General features: G+C 36.5%; 1 protein-coding gene across 9 annotated transcripts in view; it reads right to left on the reverse strand.

Moving 5' to 3' along the window:
• Positions 1 to 19579, reverse strand: part of LOC135206179 (adenomatous polyposis coli protein-like) — a 626589-nt gene that overhangs the window by 294250 nt on the left and 312760 nt on the right. For all 9 annotated transcript variants that reach the window (XM_064237480.1, XM_064237484.1, XM_064237481.1 and 6 more), the window contains 3 exons: positions 8458 to 8631; positions 2776 to 3047; positions 2096 to 2268 (listed from right to left, as the gene is read on the reverse strand). In XM_064237480.1, coding sequence (XP_064093550.1) covers positions 2096 to 2268; positions 2776 to 3047; positions 8458 to 8604 — 592 coding nt within the window. In that variant the 5' untranslated portion in view covers positions 8605 to 8631. The remainder of the gene's footprint in view (positions 1 to 2095; positions 2269 to 2775; positions 3048 to 8457; positions 8632 to 19579) is intronic.

Here is a 19579-nt window from a genome sequence, read left to right on the forward strand (position 1 = left end):
TCTAAGGAAGAGCTCAGCTCAGAGATCTTGTTTATTTGTGAAATGTTTTGACTGAACTATACAGAAAATGAGAAAACCATAAACTATAAAAATTTACCGAAACATGAGAAATGGCGTCTAATGTTTATGTTCTTTAGTGGACAAGCTCCGCAGGACGCCATGTTTAGCATTAGCCCCTAGGGGATTAACCTAAAAACATAAACAAAGGGAGGTAGAATTCTCAAGTTATCTCACCTGCACAGCAGCGTATGCACTCTTTTCCATATTCAGTAAAAGAAAATAATAATAATAATAATAATAATAATAATAATAATAATAATAATAATAATAATAATAAGGAGGAGGGGATATAAAACACCAAGAGATGAAGGACACGATCAGGAAAGAATATATGCAGAGCCTTAAGGCGATACTCAAGTCAAAACTCAACGCCGGAAATATGATAAAAGCCATAAACACATGGGCAGTCCCAGTAATCAGATACAGCGCAGGAACAGCATAGATCAGAAAACCAGGAAACATATGACAATACACAAAGCACTACACCCAAGAGCAAATACGGACAGACTATACATAACACGAAAGGAATGAGGGAGAGGACTACTAAGTATAGAGGACTGCGTCAACATCGAAAACAGAGCACTGGGGCAATATCTGAAAACCAGTGAAGACGAGTGGCTAAAGAGTGCATGGGAAGAAATACTAATAAAAGTAGACGAAGACCCAGAAATATACCGAGACAGGAGAATGACAACAGAACAGAGGACTGGCACAACAAACCAATGCACGGACAATACATGAGACAGACTAAAGAACTAGCCAGCGATGACACATGGCAACGGCTACAGAGGGGAGAGCTAAAGAAGGAAACTGAAGAAATGATAACAGCGGCACAAGATCAGGCCCTAAGAACCAGATATATTCAAAGAACGATAGACGGAAATAACATCTCTCCCATATGTAGGAAGTGCAATACGAAAAATGAAACCATAAACCACATAGCAAGTGAATGCCCGGCACTTGCACAGAACCAGTACAAAAAGAGGCATGATTCAGTGGCAAAAGCCCTCCACTGGAGCCTGTGCAAGAAACATCAGCTACCTTGCAGTAATAAGTGGTACGAGCACCAACCAGAGGGAGTGGTAGTAAACGATCAGGCAAAGATCCTCTGGGACTATGGTATCAGAACAGATAGGGTGATACGTGCAAATAGACCAGACGTGACGTTGATTGACAAAGTCAAGAAGAAAGTATCACTCATTGATGTCGCAATACCATGGGACACCAGAGTTGAAGAGAAAGAGAGGGAAAAAATGGATAAGTATCAAGATCTGAAAATAGAAATAAGAAGAATATGGGATATGCCAGTGGAAATCGTACCCATAATCATAGGAGCACTAGGCACGATCCCAAGATCCCTGAAAAGGAATCTAGAAAAACTAGACGCAGAAGTAGCTCCAGGACTCATGCAGAAGTGTGTGATCCTAGAAACGGCGCACATAGTAAGAAAAGTGATGGACTCCTAAGGAGGCAGGAACCCCACACTATAAATACCACCCAGTCGAATTGGAGGACTGTGATAGAGAGAGAGAAAAAAAAATAATAATAGATAAAAGAAAATAATAATATAATAATAAAGAATATCTCACTGCGGAGCTCTTCTTTGGAATTGCCGTTTAGTTATGCAAAAATGAAAAAAAAATACTATTTAACTTAACAAGCGACTTTACAGGGCCTTGGAACCACATTTGGTTGGCGTAGGCTATCCTAGACAACATGTATTCTGGGTAGATTTGCCTTGAGATTGTTTCCGATTTATTTCATATCACCCATTGCGCAGGCTGAGTACTCTGACCTCACTTCAACGCTATCTAATTATCACCAAAATTCATGCGAGAACTGTTTATATGCATTCGAAGTACAACCACTGAATTTCCGAGGTAGTCAGACATCATACTACGTTTGTTATTTCATTAAAGATAGAAAAATAGACGGATATGCATAACTCACCAACTTCCCAAACACAAAAACACATTAAAAAATAAGGCCCATTTCACAAGCATATGATGGGATTCGAAACTAATTTTGTACTCACCCGTGTTGGAGTTGAAGTCTGCGTACTCGACGTTATCTATGAACTCGTTGATGCTCACGGCGGAGTTCCTGCCGGAAGGTGTGTGATGGTTGTCGTTGAGATCAGGGAAATTGTCGTTCAGGACGACCCCTGATAAGATGCCCGACCCGTGAAGCGGGTGTGGGGAACTAGTCCTGTAAGTAAGTCACATTTAGTCTATGACCATTTTTTAGAAGGCTAACTGTCCTTCATCATTCTAATAGAGAGAGAGAGAGAGAGAGAGAGAGAGAGAGAGAGAGAGAGAGAGAGAGAGAGAGAGAGAGAGAGAGAGAGAGAGGTAATTGTACCAAACCGCCTTAATATATTTCACTTATTTTTTACCAAAACTATTCTGACCCAATATAAGTCACTTAATCAATTCACAAAAATTAACACGAAGGTATTGCTCGAGGAAATCATTTAAAAATTCAAAATGCTCAGACCCACTTGATAAACGAAAAAACTGGAAAATCTCCTTTACACAACAATGATTCAATATATACTACAAGATATCTAAGGAACCAAGCTATCGCAAATGAAAAAAAAATTATTACCAGGAGAAAAAGATATGTCCATTTTATTCATAACTATTTTATACACAGTATGTGTGCAAAAAAAAAAATTGTAAACAAAGATAGAATCATGACCACCAACGTTCTTACCTATGAAACTGTGACTGGTTAATAATAGGGTCACTGCCCAGTAGAGTAGACGGCATATTATTCAACTGGGAATCGAAAATAAGCGAGGGGAGCGGAGGAGGGGAGTCGCAATGACCCAGAGTCCCCAAGAGCGGGGAATCCTTCCCGCCCCCGTTGACAAGATTCACGCTCGACAGGACGTCGTTGACCTCCGTGTCGACGTCCTTGTCGGCGTCCACTAATTGCGAGAGAACCGTCCTCATGTTGGCTGCTTTAGCTTCCAGCTCCCCGACCTGTGCGAGAGGAAGACAAAGAAGGGAAATGTCCGTGAAGCTGATCCGAAAGGAACAAATATTGCAAGAGAAAGTTACGAGAATCACGACTTTTATTACTACCGCATTGAATTATCTAACTTCTTTTATAACATTGTTGACATGTGTGTATGTGTTTTTTTTTATTTTGTACATTACCTACCTTACATATTATTTTATATATAAAAAGAACTTGAAAAGGGGATACGTGTTTTTGAACAGAAGTTCTGAGCAAGGCCAATAATGCACTACATTTTTCTGTACAGGGTATAATACTGTATGATTCTCAGCCACGGCCCGGTGGTGGCCTGTGTTGTTGGCAACTATAGCAGTGCCTATCCAAAAGGGAATAGGCATTAATATGAAAAATTAGATTTTTTATTAAAGGAAAACACCAAATTCAGTTTGGAAAGCTGACACTAACTTGCTTGGTAGGACTGGGATAATCTTCAATCTACTAAACCATATATTTTGGCGGATATCGCAATTTTGAATTTATAAATATTTCACCCTGTGGAGGCTGATGAATATACGCCGATTAGACAGATAAGACACACTTTACCTTCAGATATTTAACGGACTATAATCTCTTGGCCTAGTTATAAGATAGTAATAATTCAATTCAATAAATCACCAATGCCAATAAATGAGGTAAATAATTTTTTATTTATTCCACCTTTTCCTTTGAAATTAGTCTTTAAAACCTCAAATAACAAACTTTAATCTTAAGGAAACACCGATATTTACCTGGAAGATGAGTCATACCTTATTCTAAAATAAATATTGCAACCTAATTCTGAGTTTGGCTTATTTCAAGATTCCACAGAGAATAAATCTAATCTCCTGGTCATCCACTGGCCTCTTTCTGTTTTACTAAATAAACAGATAATTCTGGACAATTTTCGTTAACCAGTAAGCTGCAACATTCTCGGAGCATTTTGCAACTTCTAACAATAAACTTGAATGAATAAAAAAAATATATGACATAGTTATACTTTCCTTTATTCCACAAAATGGAGAATCGCATACCCGCTATTTTCTCACTATAATCTGACGTCGAATAAAACCAACCGCCTCCTTCCGTCTCGAACAAGTTTTCGTATGAGAAATGTCAGTTTCAGTTTCAAATCGATTATAACTGTGGGATATCGAGTTACATAACACCACACCAAAGCGGATTTTCTATCAATTCTAAATTCTAGGCTTACCCCCCAATCCTGACACGCACACGATTTTATATACATACATACACACACTTATATATATATATATATATATATATATATATATATATATATATATATATATATATATATAGTATATATATAATGAAAACACAGTTAGTTGGAATTTGTTTCTGTTCATTAGCGCAACAAATTTTTCACCCGGAACACTCTTCAAATTAAATAGTTACAAGGCCATAAAATAGGTTATTCTATTACTGTATTAAATCAATATGGAAAAATGGCCGTTCGTTAAAGTTGCATTGAACCAAGTGAAACGGAACTTCATTGTGAAAGTCAAAGGCCATTGTTTTAACATTTCCTAACAAGACAATGAATAAAGGTAAAAGCAGATGCATTGTTCATTGTGACTGACCAGAATGTTCAAGGATTTAACAGACGCAAGAACTACGTGTGCATTAAATTTCTATCATAGGATCCTCGTATATGATAACATCATAACATTCTAGTTATTCTTCGATACCCAGTCTTAGGGTAAGTGTAGGAATCCTAGGGACAAATCAGTATGGTGCTTAGGTCGATTAAAGCCATTGAAGTCTCTATAATTATAAGCAAATCCGTTTTCTCCCGAAAATAAGTGATCAAAGAGAGAGAGAGAGAGAGAGAGAGAGAGAGAGAGAGAGAGATTCAACACATATTGTCTCACCTTTGTTTCTATCATCTCATCTAAATAAGTTGGCGTTTTAAGAGCGTAACAGTCAAGTGTTTATATTCTGGCAATAGGTACTAAGCTTACTAGCTTTATTGTCTGTAAAGATTTCTGCCAATCGCTATGTTAGCTTCCTTTTCTTGACAAAGTATCTGTTTTCGAAATTCTCTTCACTGTTAACGGCAAATCTGAAATGTTGACAATCACTCTAGCTGTGAATGATTTCCTTGCATTATTTACAACCCTCTGCTTTATAACGCATTTTTTCCCTGCTAAAGATGTTAAATAAAAACAAAAACTTCCATATTTCTAGCGATTCTTCTCCTAGAATAAAAAAGCATAACTGACTTATTAACATTTTATGTTGGCCAAAAAAAAAAAAAAAAAAAAAAAAAAATCCTCATTTTGCTGAATATTTCGCTTTGCATTTGCTGCACCTTGACGAAAACTATCCCTGGTTTACATAATGTTAAACTAAATTTTCATTTTCACAGTCATTACCTCTACATCTCGAATAACTTTTCGGCTTTGTTAATATATTTTTATCTACTGTTTTAGCAGACGTTTCCAGGCAAGCAATCACATTATTTTTCCCATTTTGGTATAAAACTGCACAAACGCCTCTGTAATGGAAAGCGTCCAAAAAACCGCCCAGGGTATCTTCTGCTTCTGCCCTTGGATTGGCTGTAAATCATTCAACAACGTGAGTTTCCGCACTTAAGCGATATTTATGGAGTACGAGGAGGCTATTTCGCCTCTGCAGAAGGATTTAATGCTGATCCTTTTCCACTTTAAGCATATCAATTTTTCCGCCATTGTGCTCTTTTGGCAATGGCAGCTATTTGTTGGCACTGTTGCCCATGTTTCAGAGGAGGCAATCATTTCTTCTGTGTGTGTGTGTGAGAGAGAGAGAGAGAGAGAGTATCGTTTCCACTGTCAATAGGTCCCTCTTACATAGAATACAAATTTTTACCAGCAGTATGAGTCTCTCTCTCTCTCTCTCTCTCTCTCTCTCTCTCTCTCTCTCTCTCTCTCTCTCTCTCTTCTAATCAACCAAATTCGCGATCCAATGCCAACGAAAGGCTAATTACCTTCTACGCATTTGCCACTCTCTCCAAATGGTCATCTTTTTTACTTACTATTTCTCCTCTCCCTGTTTATAAAACAAATAAATAACATAAAATAGGGCCAGCTTTGATAAAAACTTGCTCGCATTTTTAACAGCTAATCTACACTGTTAACAGTGGCATGGCAATAACATACAAACCTTTTTAGCAATTTCCCACTCACTAATTGCTTCATAAGCACTAGATCCAATATCCTTGCATTTACAATAAAGGTTTGTCTGTAATATTCCAAGACCTCCTTCCTGTGCAAAAAAAAAAAAAAAAAAAAAAACTATTTATGAACTTCCCAAGCAGCGCATGAAACACAATTCCATTTCTAGTATTAGCCTGTGCTTCAGATTTGCAGCAGTCTATTCACCGAAGTGCGAGATTTCTCGCTCAAGAGATATTTATAGGGTCGAGGTTATTTCTAAGCTTCGCGGAAGGGGTTTCCACTTAGAGAGCATCAGTATTTATGCCTCAGTGCTCGGTTCAGTTATTGTTCTTTGTTGCGGGGAGCATTCCTCATGTGTGTGCACTGACGTACGATTCCAGCCAAGAGAGAGCGAGACCATGTTGGGGCATGCCTGCTTATGGTTCGCTATTCCAATATATTTCCATTTTCCTTAAAAAATCACAGTAGATGCACGTGACTTCATTTAATAAGGAATACCACAGGAAAATGATAGGTAGAAATCCAAGCGCTTTCGTCTTTACTAAGACAATGTCTCAGTAAAAGACGAAAGCGCTTGGATTTCTGCCCTTCATTTTCCTGTGGTATTCCCTTATTATATTTCTATTTTATTCTCTAACTCAAGTCGACTGACAATTATAGGTACATAAAGTACGAATTAGGCTAACAGAAGAGCACTGATTTACGAACGTCACCATATCGCTCCATATGCGCCAGAAATCGAATACAATCCTCTAGAGATCTACATCAAATAAAAAATACGTTCAATACATTACAACTGCAATCGACTTCATTAGTCATGAATGACACCATCGGAGAGGAATGTATTTTGGGAAGAAACTCCCCGCCAAGGATCCAATCGATATCTCTCTCTCTCTCTTTCCTCTCTTCTTTCTCTCCTCTTCTCTCTCTCTCTTCTTCTCTTCCTCTCTCTCTCTCTCTCGCTCCTTCTCTCTATCTTCTCCCTCTCTCTCTCTCACGCAACATTTTTCAAGAAAGTTCTTTACATAATTCAAACAGCTTTCTGTCTTTCTTCCTCCGTTTAGGCCCCTTCCTGGTCCTCCCCTTTCCCGCTGTTTTCACTTTCCGCTCGCCAGAAAGAAATCTGATATATATTTTTCCACGGTTCTACAAATAGAATTTGAAGCTCTGTTGCAGAACAAATTATTAATGATAAATTAACACTTGACAGAAAATATACGCAGACAGGTACGTTTAATGTCATGAATATTTACTGGAAAATAATTTCTCAGCATATTATCTGCTCTTATAACCTCAAAAGGGAGTGATTCAGCACCAGTGGCTGATCTTATTCCTAGCAAATGAGGCGTTGATCTGCTGGGGAGAATTAACAAAGAGTGAGACAGCAAAACGAATCTAACACATCACTTCTTCATACAAAAACAGTACATAAGCATGTAAAAGAAGAGCAAAAACAAATTCCCTAACGTAGTGATCTTAGATTCACAAAGAGCTCCAATTCATCTTCGTTATCAATCAGAAGCAGAGAGGTGTTAGGAAAGCTTGACTGCTGGTAAAATCATCCTGGCATTACGACATTTTTACGAGGTCTTTCGATGCTTTAAAAGACTGTCAAAATCGTCGTAAGTCTAGAAGCAAGCCCTTAAGCGCAGACAGGATACGTTTTATGGAGAGAGAGAGAGAGAGAGAGAGAGAGAGAGAGAGAGAGAGAGAGAGATAGAGAGAGAGAGGAGAGAGAGAGAGAGAGAGAGAGAGAGAGAGAGAGAGAGAGAGAGAGAGAGGCTGCAGATCACAAGCTCTGAAATACAATGAAGCCACTGCTGACAGCAAATTAATTAATTGTTATCCATCAATTTCTGAACGAAGATTAATCATAACAGAGCTTCTCTCTTTGACGTCTCGAGGTGGGCCATGAGAACTAAACACGACGGATCTTTCGAACTATGACGCCTTCCCTCCATCAAACATCCCTTACTCTACAAACCCTCGCCCCCCGCCCCCCACCCCCTCCCCTCCCAAGCAAAGGCATCCTGCATAACAACACCCCTGAAACTAAGGCCACTTCCAAAACATGCTTCCGTTATCAATAAGAACCCCCCCACCCCTCACCATCCCCCAGCCCAAAACAAGGAAACAGGACAAAAGGAGAGTGAGAGGAAATCACTGTAATTATATCACCATCCTCAATCACCATATGTTAAAAACATCAATGACTCGCCTGGTGTTTCAGAGAGTTATGCTGAGGTGAAATAACGGCAGGAGAGCTTGATTTTGGGGGCGGTAAATGGTTGGCCTCTAAAGATTTGGGCGATGGGGGTGGGCGCTTGGTAACAAGGGGTGGTGTGCCCCCGCCCGGGCCTGACATGGCGCCCTCAAGTTACTCTTCATCCATCTGAAAGTAAAAAGAAAAATCAATGTTAAAGGTGTTTCTGGCATGGAGCATGACAACATTAGTACTTTTTACGGCTTCCCTCATAACTAATACTCTTTTATGGTTAACTATCTACATCATATAATTATAATTATTCAATTTATACACTATAATCCTTCCTTAAACGTATATCTATTTCGTGTGAACTACAGCACGGAAGACTATGCATTAATGTTTCATACGTGCAATAATCCTTATGGAATAAACCAAAAAGACATTTTCTTAACTCAAAAACTCTTAACGCATGGATAACTCATGTGTGAGAAAATAAAAACAAAATACAAATCCACTTAAGAGAAACTTCAATACAATTAGTTCCTATAATGGGCAAAGGGAACCACTTAGTTACCTTAACAATTAAAGGAAAACCTAGCCAATGCTATTTATACATTTTATTATTCATAATGCGCATGCATTCTTTAGAAATAGAATAGAAGTCAAAACAGAATATAATTCCCCTACAATTCCCCTAAGTCATAAATAAAAGAAACTGCGAAATAAGAACAGGGTACCATCAATCACTTCCTGCAGTCATAAATGTCTGTCCAGTGACAAGGCCAGACCTAAAATCGACTCAATAAGGTTTTTTTCAGGATGAAAAATGTTTCAGTATAGACGAACTGCTATCATTTCGTAGGAAAAACCAACCTACTTTTATACTCAGAACAGGCCGAGCAACATCACAGCGTCATCTGACTAGCCTTACCCCATTGATTTTTGTCTAAAAACTCATCTGTACATCCACTCTCACGCTGCCTGAGGCTATTCTTCAGACCTTGATTGTATGTACCACCGGTGGGGGAGGGGGTGTTGCCACTTCCCCCACTCCAGTAATGATCCTTCCGCAGGAATCAATAGCCCTAGTCGTTCCCTTATTATCAATTAAAAAAAGGAAATTAAAAAAAGGAAGCAAATTGGTAAAATTATAATAGAAATGTTATGGGCCGAGGAATTATGAGGTTGTAAGGCAAAGTTTATAACAAATAAATAAAATTAACACGCACATTGAAAAAAAAAAAATAGACGCAGTTTTAGACCATTTGTGGTGAAATAACAGGTTAGGCTATTGAAAATGAAAGTGAAGCAATCGTTCTTGTATCATATTACAAAACTGGAATCGTACAAATCTCAGGGTGTTAAAAAAAACGAGCAGGAAATGTAAGTCAAATATAATCTCCGGCCAATGGCAATAGAAGTGAAACAATAATCTCCGTATACATATCTAATAACAGGAAAGTAAAAATGCTCAAGCTGTTAAAAGAAATTAAAAACTCCCAGGCTGTGGAATGGGATTGAAACATTTCCGGTTGTAAGCCAATACGATGATCCATAAAGAAGAAGAAGAAGAAGAAGAAGAGGAAGAAGAAGAAGAAAAAAAATTTTCCGCTTAAATCGATATTGTAATCTGAAACTTTGTGAAAAAATCAGAGCAATAATCCCTAAATTAAGTATTGCGCATAAACGACAGCTAATATCACTCAAGAAATATAGAGACAAAACAAAATGTAGGGACTTTTGCTAGAACATCTACATTTTACCATCTGTTACATGAGATCTCGGCTCTCAATTCTATTTCCTTGTGGTGTATAATTATCATTTGCCACTCTTCAGCCACAACTGACTAAACATAATATCATGGTCTCATAAAACACGACACGTCGCTAACTGGGAAAGCAGCCCCGTAAGGAAATAGAAATACAGAAGTAAATAAGCTGTACGAGACATGATACACAAAAAGAAACAAGTAAAAACTGCGCGAATTTTCTTCGGCGCAATCAAGTTTTCTGTAAAATGAGTAATGCTATTTGAAGCTCTCAGCAGCGGCCCATGAAACATTCAGGCACAGCCTGTGTTGTTGGCATCTATATAGCACAAGCATGGCTAACTATAAACTTAAACGAAATGAAAACTATTGAGGCTAGAGAGCTGCAATTTGGTATGTTTGATGAATGGAGGGTGGATGATCATCGTACCAATTTGCAGCCCTCAGGCCTCGGTAATTTTTAAGATTCGAGGGCGGACAGAGAAAGTGCGGACGGACAGACAACGCCATCTCGATAGTTTTATTTTACAGAAAACTACAACGCTAAAATATACGAATTTGTAAATGAAACTCTTGTGAGCCCACCCAAGAAAATCCTTATTTCAGGAGTCGAACTGAAATCACGACGAAATTCATCGCATATTTGGAAAATCAATTCTAGTCGACGACAGCGTCAAATTATCTCAAATCTTTCATGGCATCTCGTTAGGAAATGCGGTGGTGGCAAATGTTTGCCAGAATAAGCGCTGCAAGAAAAGTTGGAAAATAAAAAAAAGAACAAATGTTGACCGTAATAACCGTGGCAGGAAAATTTTGACAAAAAGTCTGACTCAAATGGGAAGACGTCGCCATTGTAAACTTTAAAAAAAGTTTCGTTATGATGGAAGAATTATTATATTTCTCTTCTCTATTCTTCTTCTTCTACTTCTTCTTCTTTAAACGTCTTCTTCTTCTTCTTCTTACTATTATTATTATTATTGACAATATCCAGAGGAAACATGCTTACCGAAAAATACTTTCTCGACATTATAATCATAAAAATAAGAGGACATCCCCAAGAGTTAAGGCATCTTAGCTGAGTAAAACTGGCACAAACTGACTTGAGAAGTTATAAAACAAGTGAAACTACTTTTTCCGCTCTTTTACCGAACTTAATTTTTTTTCTTCCACTCCGGAGCAAACCAATTTCCTTCTATCTCACCCGAGCGGCTGCCTCTTATATGCCAGTAGAGAAGATTAACGGGCCACTATGAAGTCCTACTGAGAGAGAAAGATGACAGACAGAAAAGAGAAGGCGAATATTATTATTATTATTATTATTATTATTATTCATACAGGGCATACACTCTCAAGAAACAAGCCAAGACGCTAACACCAACTAAAATGTCCATAAAAGATACAAAAGAAAATAAAAAATAAATAAACAAAATAAAAACAATGAACCTCAAATCTTGCATTGGAGACTACTCCAGCATATTCATTTCAAACCATTAATGATTTTGTTATCTAAAACTATTTTACCCAATACATTTCTTGAAGGATTCATTTTATTCAAAAACTTATAAAACACTAAAGTTTCAGTCTACATAAAAGTTGAGATTATGAATTTGATTTATTTGGGGAATAATTCAGTCTCATGGTACAACCTTCTGTTTTTCTTTCAAAATGTCTGAATACCCAATGAATTTCAAGGATCTTCGCAAAGAATTCTATGAAGCAACTTTCTGTAAAAGCCTTTAGTCAAAAACTCAGAATTATAACCAGACAAAAAAATACACACAAAGGATACGAAAGATGTCAAAAACAGACTCCTTACATTTCAGTTCCAGGCTGGCGAAAAAAAAAAAAAAAAAAAAAAAAAAAAAAAAAAAAAAAAAAACAAAAAAAAAAAAAAAAAAAAAAAAACTTATAAGAAGACGTTTCGATAAAATGAAATAAACAAAACGAAATCTAGTGGGAAGGAATATCTGAAACTTGACAGCAAAATTCTAATCAAATCTAAACGCAAAGATGGAAAATAAATGATTAAAAAGGTGGCAAACACTGGAAATATTTTCTAGAGAATGAAGACCTTCGGTGCTACTGGATGTTGGACAATTCCAATTTACTGCAATTTTAGCCTCGCTGGACGAGTTTTATAAAAACAAAGAAAATGAAAATCAATCAGATCACCTATTCTAATAATTTGTTTTCTTGCGTTCTTAGCAAGGAATATTTTAGACAATTTATTCACATTTATTACAATTTACATACTTGAAAATAAAGTACCCTGGTATACAGCCTATGCTTTCAGGATCCTCAGGTACGTCTACAATGTTAATTTTTCCTTTGTGAACAGAGGCACAAAGAAAATATAAATACTCCGGGCTGACAATAAAACTAATTTCAATAAATACTGTGACGTTTAAGTATATCTAGCCCACATAACTAGATAATAAAGTGCACCAATAAGAAAAACAACGCAGTTCAGAGCACTGATCCTGACCTCATGGCAGTAATTCAGGAATAGGCCTCAAGGAAATGTGGCTCATCTGGATCATGAGCATAACTTTTCATACGTGTTCAGCTTCAATATAAAATCTTTCTTTCCCGTTGATTCACAAAACAAAAGCATCGGATTTGCTTTATCCATAAATAACCTTGCTAAATGGAGAGCTCTGATCAGGATCAGGCCAACTGCAGTTATCCAGATGTAAAAGGATCTGTCTTTGGTCAAATGCATTATTCCCTAAAGCTTCACGAAAATAAAAAATAAAATACATTAATTAATGAGAAGGCAAAGTTAGATTAAAAGGGAGGGGAAAAAACATAGACCAGAAGTCATACTTCACATCTTAAAATACTCTTTCTCAAGAATTGGGAGCAATTGTAATGAAATGTAGTACTTGTTACATCCTACCTAAATGCTATTTTATAAAAAACAATAAATAAATAAATAAATAAAATAAATAATAATAATAAAAAATAAATAAATAAAAATAAAAAATAAATAAATAAATAAACAAATTCTATAACTATTCATCCAAACAACATTCACAATATACCACCACGTGAAGATGAAGGCCCATGACTTAAACATGCAAAAATGCAATAAGCAAGCAAAAATGCAAATCGCCAGGTGAAGGCACATTCTTTATCCAGGTAACAATTTACAAACCTTCATATTTTTTACGCTGAAGTTAATCGCGTCGTAACGTGAGAAAAATATGTTAATTGGATCTTTCGTCGCGGTATAAATAAGATAATTTGAATGCTATTTTATACCGATGCAAGGCAAATGAGATAATACTAAATTTTTTCTCACTACCTGCTGAACACAAAGGACGGGGAGGAGGAGGAGGTTATCAAGGCTTCATATATTTTTCACGAAGTGTAATTGGTGCTTTTCAGCACAACGAAATTTTCCAAATTCATTGGCTTTAGATGAGCTGGCTGTCTTTCTCAGGCAGTGAACTAAAGAAAGAGGCAGGAAGATCAAAGTAAAATACCGCACCAGGAACAGGAAAGGAAAGAATCGTAAGGGAGAGAGAGAGAGAGAGGAGAAAAATTCTAGGCATAAAAAGGAATAGAAGAAAGTCACATAAAAAAAAAGTGCAGGAGTTCCGCAAATAAAAAGCTAATATAGCCATACGTGCGCGCGTGGGCACACACACACACACATATATATATATATATATATGTATGTATGTATGTATGTATGTATGTATGTATGTATGTATGTATGATGTATGTATGTATGTATGTATGTTGTATATATGTATATATTTTATGGTATGTAATATATATATATATATATATATATATATATATATATATAGATATATATATATATATCTATATATATATATATATAGCAAGTTACTGTACAGGGATGGGAAATGAAATTCACAAGAAAAGCGCAGAACACTGATAAGATTGAAAAGAAAGTAAGAGCTCGAATAAAAGACAAAATACCCTTCACTAAATTCCAGCAAAAATGTAACATAACTATACTGGTATTCCCGCTTTCAATGTATCTAAAAAGCATGCTATACATATAAACTGCTCGTGCGCAAGTAAGTTATTTCATTATTGCTACGTATACAAGATTAAACTAGGGAACGTTGAGGTACTAATAAATTCCACTCTCGATGTATTTGAAAACATTTATAGCACCGATCCAAGATATTCCAAATTCTCAAACGAGACGGCCGCACCTACGAATTGTTGAAAAATATCTTCGAAGTAACTCTCATGTGCTAACGTACCAAAAATGAGAAATATATCTCAGCCGATTCGCACGTTAGTGCATTAACTTTCCTTGATATTAATTAGATAACATGCTAAGCCACTCAATACGACTTTCTCTCCTTCCCTTTACATGAATTTCTAAATCTAATTTAAAAACATTCCTATACACATTCTAGATGTTTCTAAACTCTCTCTCTCTCTCTCTCTCTCTCTCTCTCTCTCTCTCTCTCTCTCTCTCTCTCATTTCCTAAACAACTATACTTCTCCCTGCAAGTCCACAGGAGAATGTCAAAATTTTATACAGATAGCGACGTAAATTCTCTCTGTGCGCGCAAAACAAGCACATACTCTGTAAAAGCGGGCGCAGAGTGACTCCGATGAATCGAACTCCGCCATTCAATTCAAGTCACTTGACACCCAGCCACTCATGGAATTCTTTTCAGAATCGAAACAAAGGAAGCCTTTCTCCAGAAATCAATGGTGGAAAAAACGACCTTGTAACAAATCGACGAAGCGTATGAAAGAAAAAGCGGCCCCCAATGGAGCATGTGCGCCTATGTACATATTAACGTGGGCCTTTACAACTGAACAATCAAATATACAATGTGTGAACGGCTGTTTATATACGTGTGTGCTTATTTAAGCAAGCATGTTTCCGTGTCTATGTATGTGTGTGTGTGTGTGTGTGTGTGTGTGTATTTACGTATGTCTATGTATGTGAATGTGTGTGGCAGTCCTCAATCGCAATGTGCTATTTATCTCCTTTGAAGAAAAAGACTGGCTTGCCTTAAATCCCCCTGGATATAGGTGCATGCACATAAATATGTATAACTACGTAAGAGGATAATGAAGCAGGCCATTTACTGCCCTGTTTAGGAGGCAAGTCAGTCATCAGGTAAAAAGAGAGGCCATCCATCACCTTTTCTAAAACCAGCCGAGCCAAAATACGGGGGTCCAGACCCTCGATTCCTAGGAAGAAAAGAAAAAGAACAAAAATCAGAGGAATCAGCAGTAGCGGCTTTCCATTCGAATAAAATCGTGAGATGTTTTACATTCGCAGAAAAGAGAAGTAGAGGGAGACATGATGACGACGATGAAGATAAAACGACGTCGCCAACACTCAAACACGGCCGCCGAGAAAATCCCGAACTTTCGTTTCGACTCTCTTTCTTGTCTTCCTTCAGCAGAGAGAATATCAAATTTTAGATATGAATTATGCACTTGGAAAGCGCTACCGACGAAAACAAAAAATTTTAGCTGGTATCAAAATCCGTAATTAAATCTATTTAAAATTACATTTAGTTAAACTTACTTCGTTTTGATCCACGAGAACTTTGATAAAGAAAAAAAAATTATTTGGTGCTTTTTATGGAGAGTGGAGAAACAGACAGGCATACAACTCAAACACGAATCACGTGTTAGAGTGATTAAAATAAACAAAAAAGTAAATTTAAGGTCAAGTGTTAAAGTGATTACAATCAACCAAACAACTGAAAGGAAATTTAGGTAAACTGATTCAGGCACTACCGAAAAATCGAAGAATTCCCAATTCCGAAGTTAAATTACGGACTTCGAAAAATAATGATAATTTATCCTGAAAAATCCGTACAATTCGAGCAGTGAAAAATATTAGCCCTGAGGCCAGTGATGATTCCGTTGTAATTGACTGCTGACATTGTACGTCTTCTATTTTCCTCAATATATAATTCTGTCGCCCTCATTGAGCGACTGACCTTGAACATCCAAAGCTTCTTGCGTGTTTCACTTTCTATAATTTTAAAAATATTGTAAAGAACTAAATAAAGTATTTGAAAAAGAAAGGGGGGGGAGAGGAAAGGGAGGTAAGTCTTGGTAAATTATATGGACACAGCTCAATGTAAAGCCTGTGTATTGATTTTAAAATGAACAAGAGCAATAACAATATCCCTGTATCTAATAACATTCTTTACCAATAACTTAACGAAAACCCCAATAATAATAATAATAATAATAATAATAATAATAATAATAATAATAATAATAATAATAACAACTACTAAAAGCTCAACACAGAAGTTAGTCATGCCGGGTATCACTCGGAAATTATAAATAGCGGACTGAAAATTTCTATAATGACTTTCTCTCTCTCTCTCTCTCTCTCTCTCTCTCTCTCTCTCTCTCTCTCTCTCTCTCTTCAACAAATTCACTAGTTACATAGGGCTAGAATCGTCGCCTCGCTATTGTTTTAATTTCAAATATTCCCAAGAGTTTTCTCAATGGAAAAATAATCAATTTATCATCAAACTTAACAAGTTGAGACCTAGCTTAACCCAATAATTTTGAATCTTTCATATTTAAGTCTGCAAAAAAAAAAATTTCAAGTTACAGGCATAAATTACAGTTCTCTTTTTACTTGAGTAGTCATCGACCTCCCTTGGCTTCCAATTTTTCTCCCTCCCTCCCACTACTATGATCTTCTGAAAGCGGACAGACATAGTAGAGACAAGAGATCAATACGGAGTGCCAAGCAAGGAGGAGGTCACTCACGAGTCACGACAAGTGCCATGCAGCTGGCAGCTGGTTTTCTCCTTGGTACCTTGGCTTCAAAGGACGCCAGCCCACTCCTCCCAACGTGAATGGCGTCGTAGGACGATTTCCTCGACAGAGGAATGTAAGGTAACCGGATCCTACCTATACTTACTTCAATAAATTGTGTTACTTTTGCGAATCACCATAACCTTATATGGTTATTCGTTGATATGAACCCTGCATTTAGGTTATTTCTGGTGGTCCAAAAAAAAAGAACGCAACATGCATGTGAAGAGAGAGAGAGAGAGAGAGAGAGAGAGAGAGAGAGAGAGAGAGAGAGAGAGAGAGAGAGAGGAGAAGAGAGAGAGAGGGGGGGGGGATTTACTGGGACTCATATAAATTCCAACCACTCTCTACAAAACGGAAGTATTGAGCACAATTTTTAAATGGCAGTGGAATTTCATACAGGAATTCTTTATTTCGACACAACTCCACTTTTGTTTATCGAATAACAATACCAAATACGAAGGAGAGGTGTGGGGGTTACCCTCATAGGAGGGGGATGAGGAGGGATCATTGTACATCTGACGTAGCCTACGTGAACTGCACTGCACATTTGAAGTATCGTTTCTTTTTGCAATATACGTTAATATTCTCTTATGTAAATAAAAAAAAAAAATTATAATTCATTAAGAGCATAAGCTAAAAAAAATTTCTCTAGACTTTAACTGCCAATAAATGCAGCTCCCCCCGCAAAAAAAAAAAAAAAGTAAAATAATAAAAAAAACTCACGTAACAAGAATGCTAATCAACCCTTTTAAATAAAGAGCTACTTCTCCTCATTAATTTGACGGTTAATCCAACAGAATACAAATGAACCTAATTAATGTATTAGTAACCTCTGCGAAATCTAAGCAATCTATATAGCAATTGCGTATCACTTTATCCTGAACCTTTCAACAACATTAACTTGAAAGAACGATAATTTACCATGTAAATTTAACAGCTAATTAATTTCATTCGATTTACAACCTTTCTAATCTATTCCACGCAATTCGACATATTTAATTTGATTAGGAAGCCAGTAACACCTCTATTCAAATAGTGGCAAATAATGAATAAAACAAACAGTTTTCATCAATGAATATAAAACACACACACACACACACACACACACACACACACACACATATATATATATATACATATATATATATATATATATATATATATATATATATATATATATATATATACACACCCCTGTAACATTATGATCTGTCCATATTTCACCAGTGAAATGAAGGAAGTGCCCGTAATATATGGTTGCAACGTTCAAATACTGTTTTACATACATACTACATATAGTATTTATAATTTATGTATTGTATATTATATATTACATAATTTATATATATAGATATATATACATATAATTATATATATATACATATATATAGTGTATATGTATATATATATATATATATATATATATATATATTATATATATATATTATATATATATAAGAGATAGAGATATATATGTAATAATCACAATCAGGATAGTTTAAGTAACTCCGGGTGGGTTGCGGGTGCTAAAATCAAAGTGAAAGATTTTATCCGTTTGATCTACCTTACGTCTATCACTGCAATGTTGCCTGAAGCGTTAGTACGGTGTTTTGATAAAAAATTGCAGCCCGACAGTACGGAATTAGATGTGTATAAACAAATCAAAAAACACATGTCTAAATGTACCGACCTAGATCCTTCGCTCATTCAAGTTTTTGCAAAAAAAAAAAAAAATGAGAACAAGCCACAACAAGTAAATGTGGTACATAATAATAATCAAGTTGCAGGGATGGTTTGTTATAACTGTAAACGACCAGGTCACATGATTTCAGACTGTCGGACGCGTTTTTGTTCAATACACAATAGTTCAACTCATTCATATAACCGTTGCTACTCGAGGAATCAACAGCAGAATGCTACAAACACGCAACCAGTTGCCAGTGCAAATAAAAAGAAGGGTCCTCAGTACTATAAGAAGAAACAACCAAACGGAAATTCTGCACAACAGCAGAAACAAACAAATCGTGCTTCAGGTACCTCTGTTCCTGGGCCGTCTAGCCAGAACTCGCAAGGGCAAGCGAATTTTCAAGGTGTGATAAACAAAACAAATACCACGTAGTTCACTCCAAGGGGGGAGAGGGCGATGTTGGGTCATCAATATCAACATCTTTTGTATCAAATAATCAGTTTAATCATTTATCAGATCATTGTGAGACAATTGATTTTCCTATGAAACACACGGCCGAATCAAAAAAATCTGTGCAGGTTCCCGTAGATTTGCAACAAATTCATGCAATTATTAGTCAAGACGAGTTGCGACCAACCTTACATGCAGTAAATTTGGACCATAAGTCATTCACTTTGTTCTTTGATTCGGGTAGTCCACGTAATATCATGGATTTAAGAACTCATCATTTACTCTTTTCAAATTTCCCTATAGAAAAGTCCGGAATAAGGCTCTCAGGCATAGGGAATAATGAATTAAATGTTGTGGGCGTAACTCATGTACAGTACAAGGTCGGTAAGCGCACGTTTGCTGATACCTTTGTCGTTGTACAA

The sequence above is a fragment of the Macrobrachium nipponense genome, chromosome 29 (genome assembly GCF_015104395.2).
Source record: "Macrobrachium nipponense isolate FS-2020 chromosome 29, ASM1510439v2, whole genome shotgun sequence".
Taxonomy (NCBI): Eukaryota; Metazoa; Arthropoda; class Malacostraca; order Decapoda; family Palaemonidae; genus Macrobrachium; species Macrobrachium nipponense.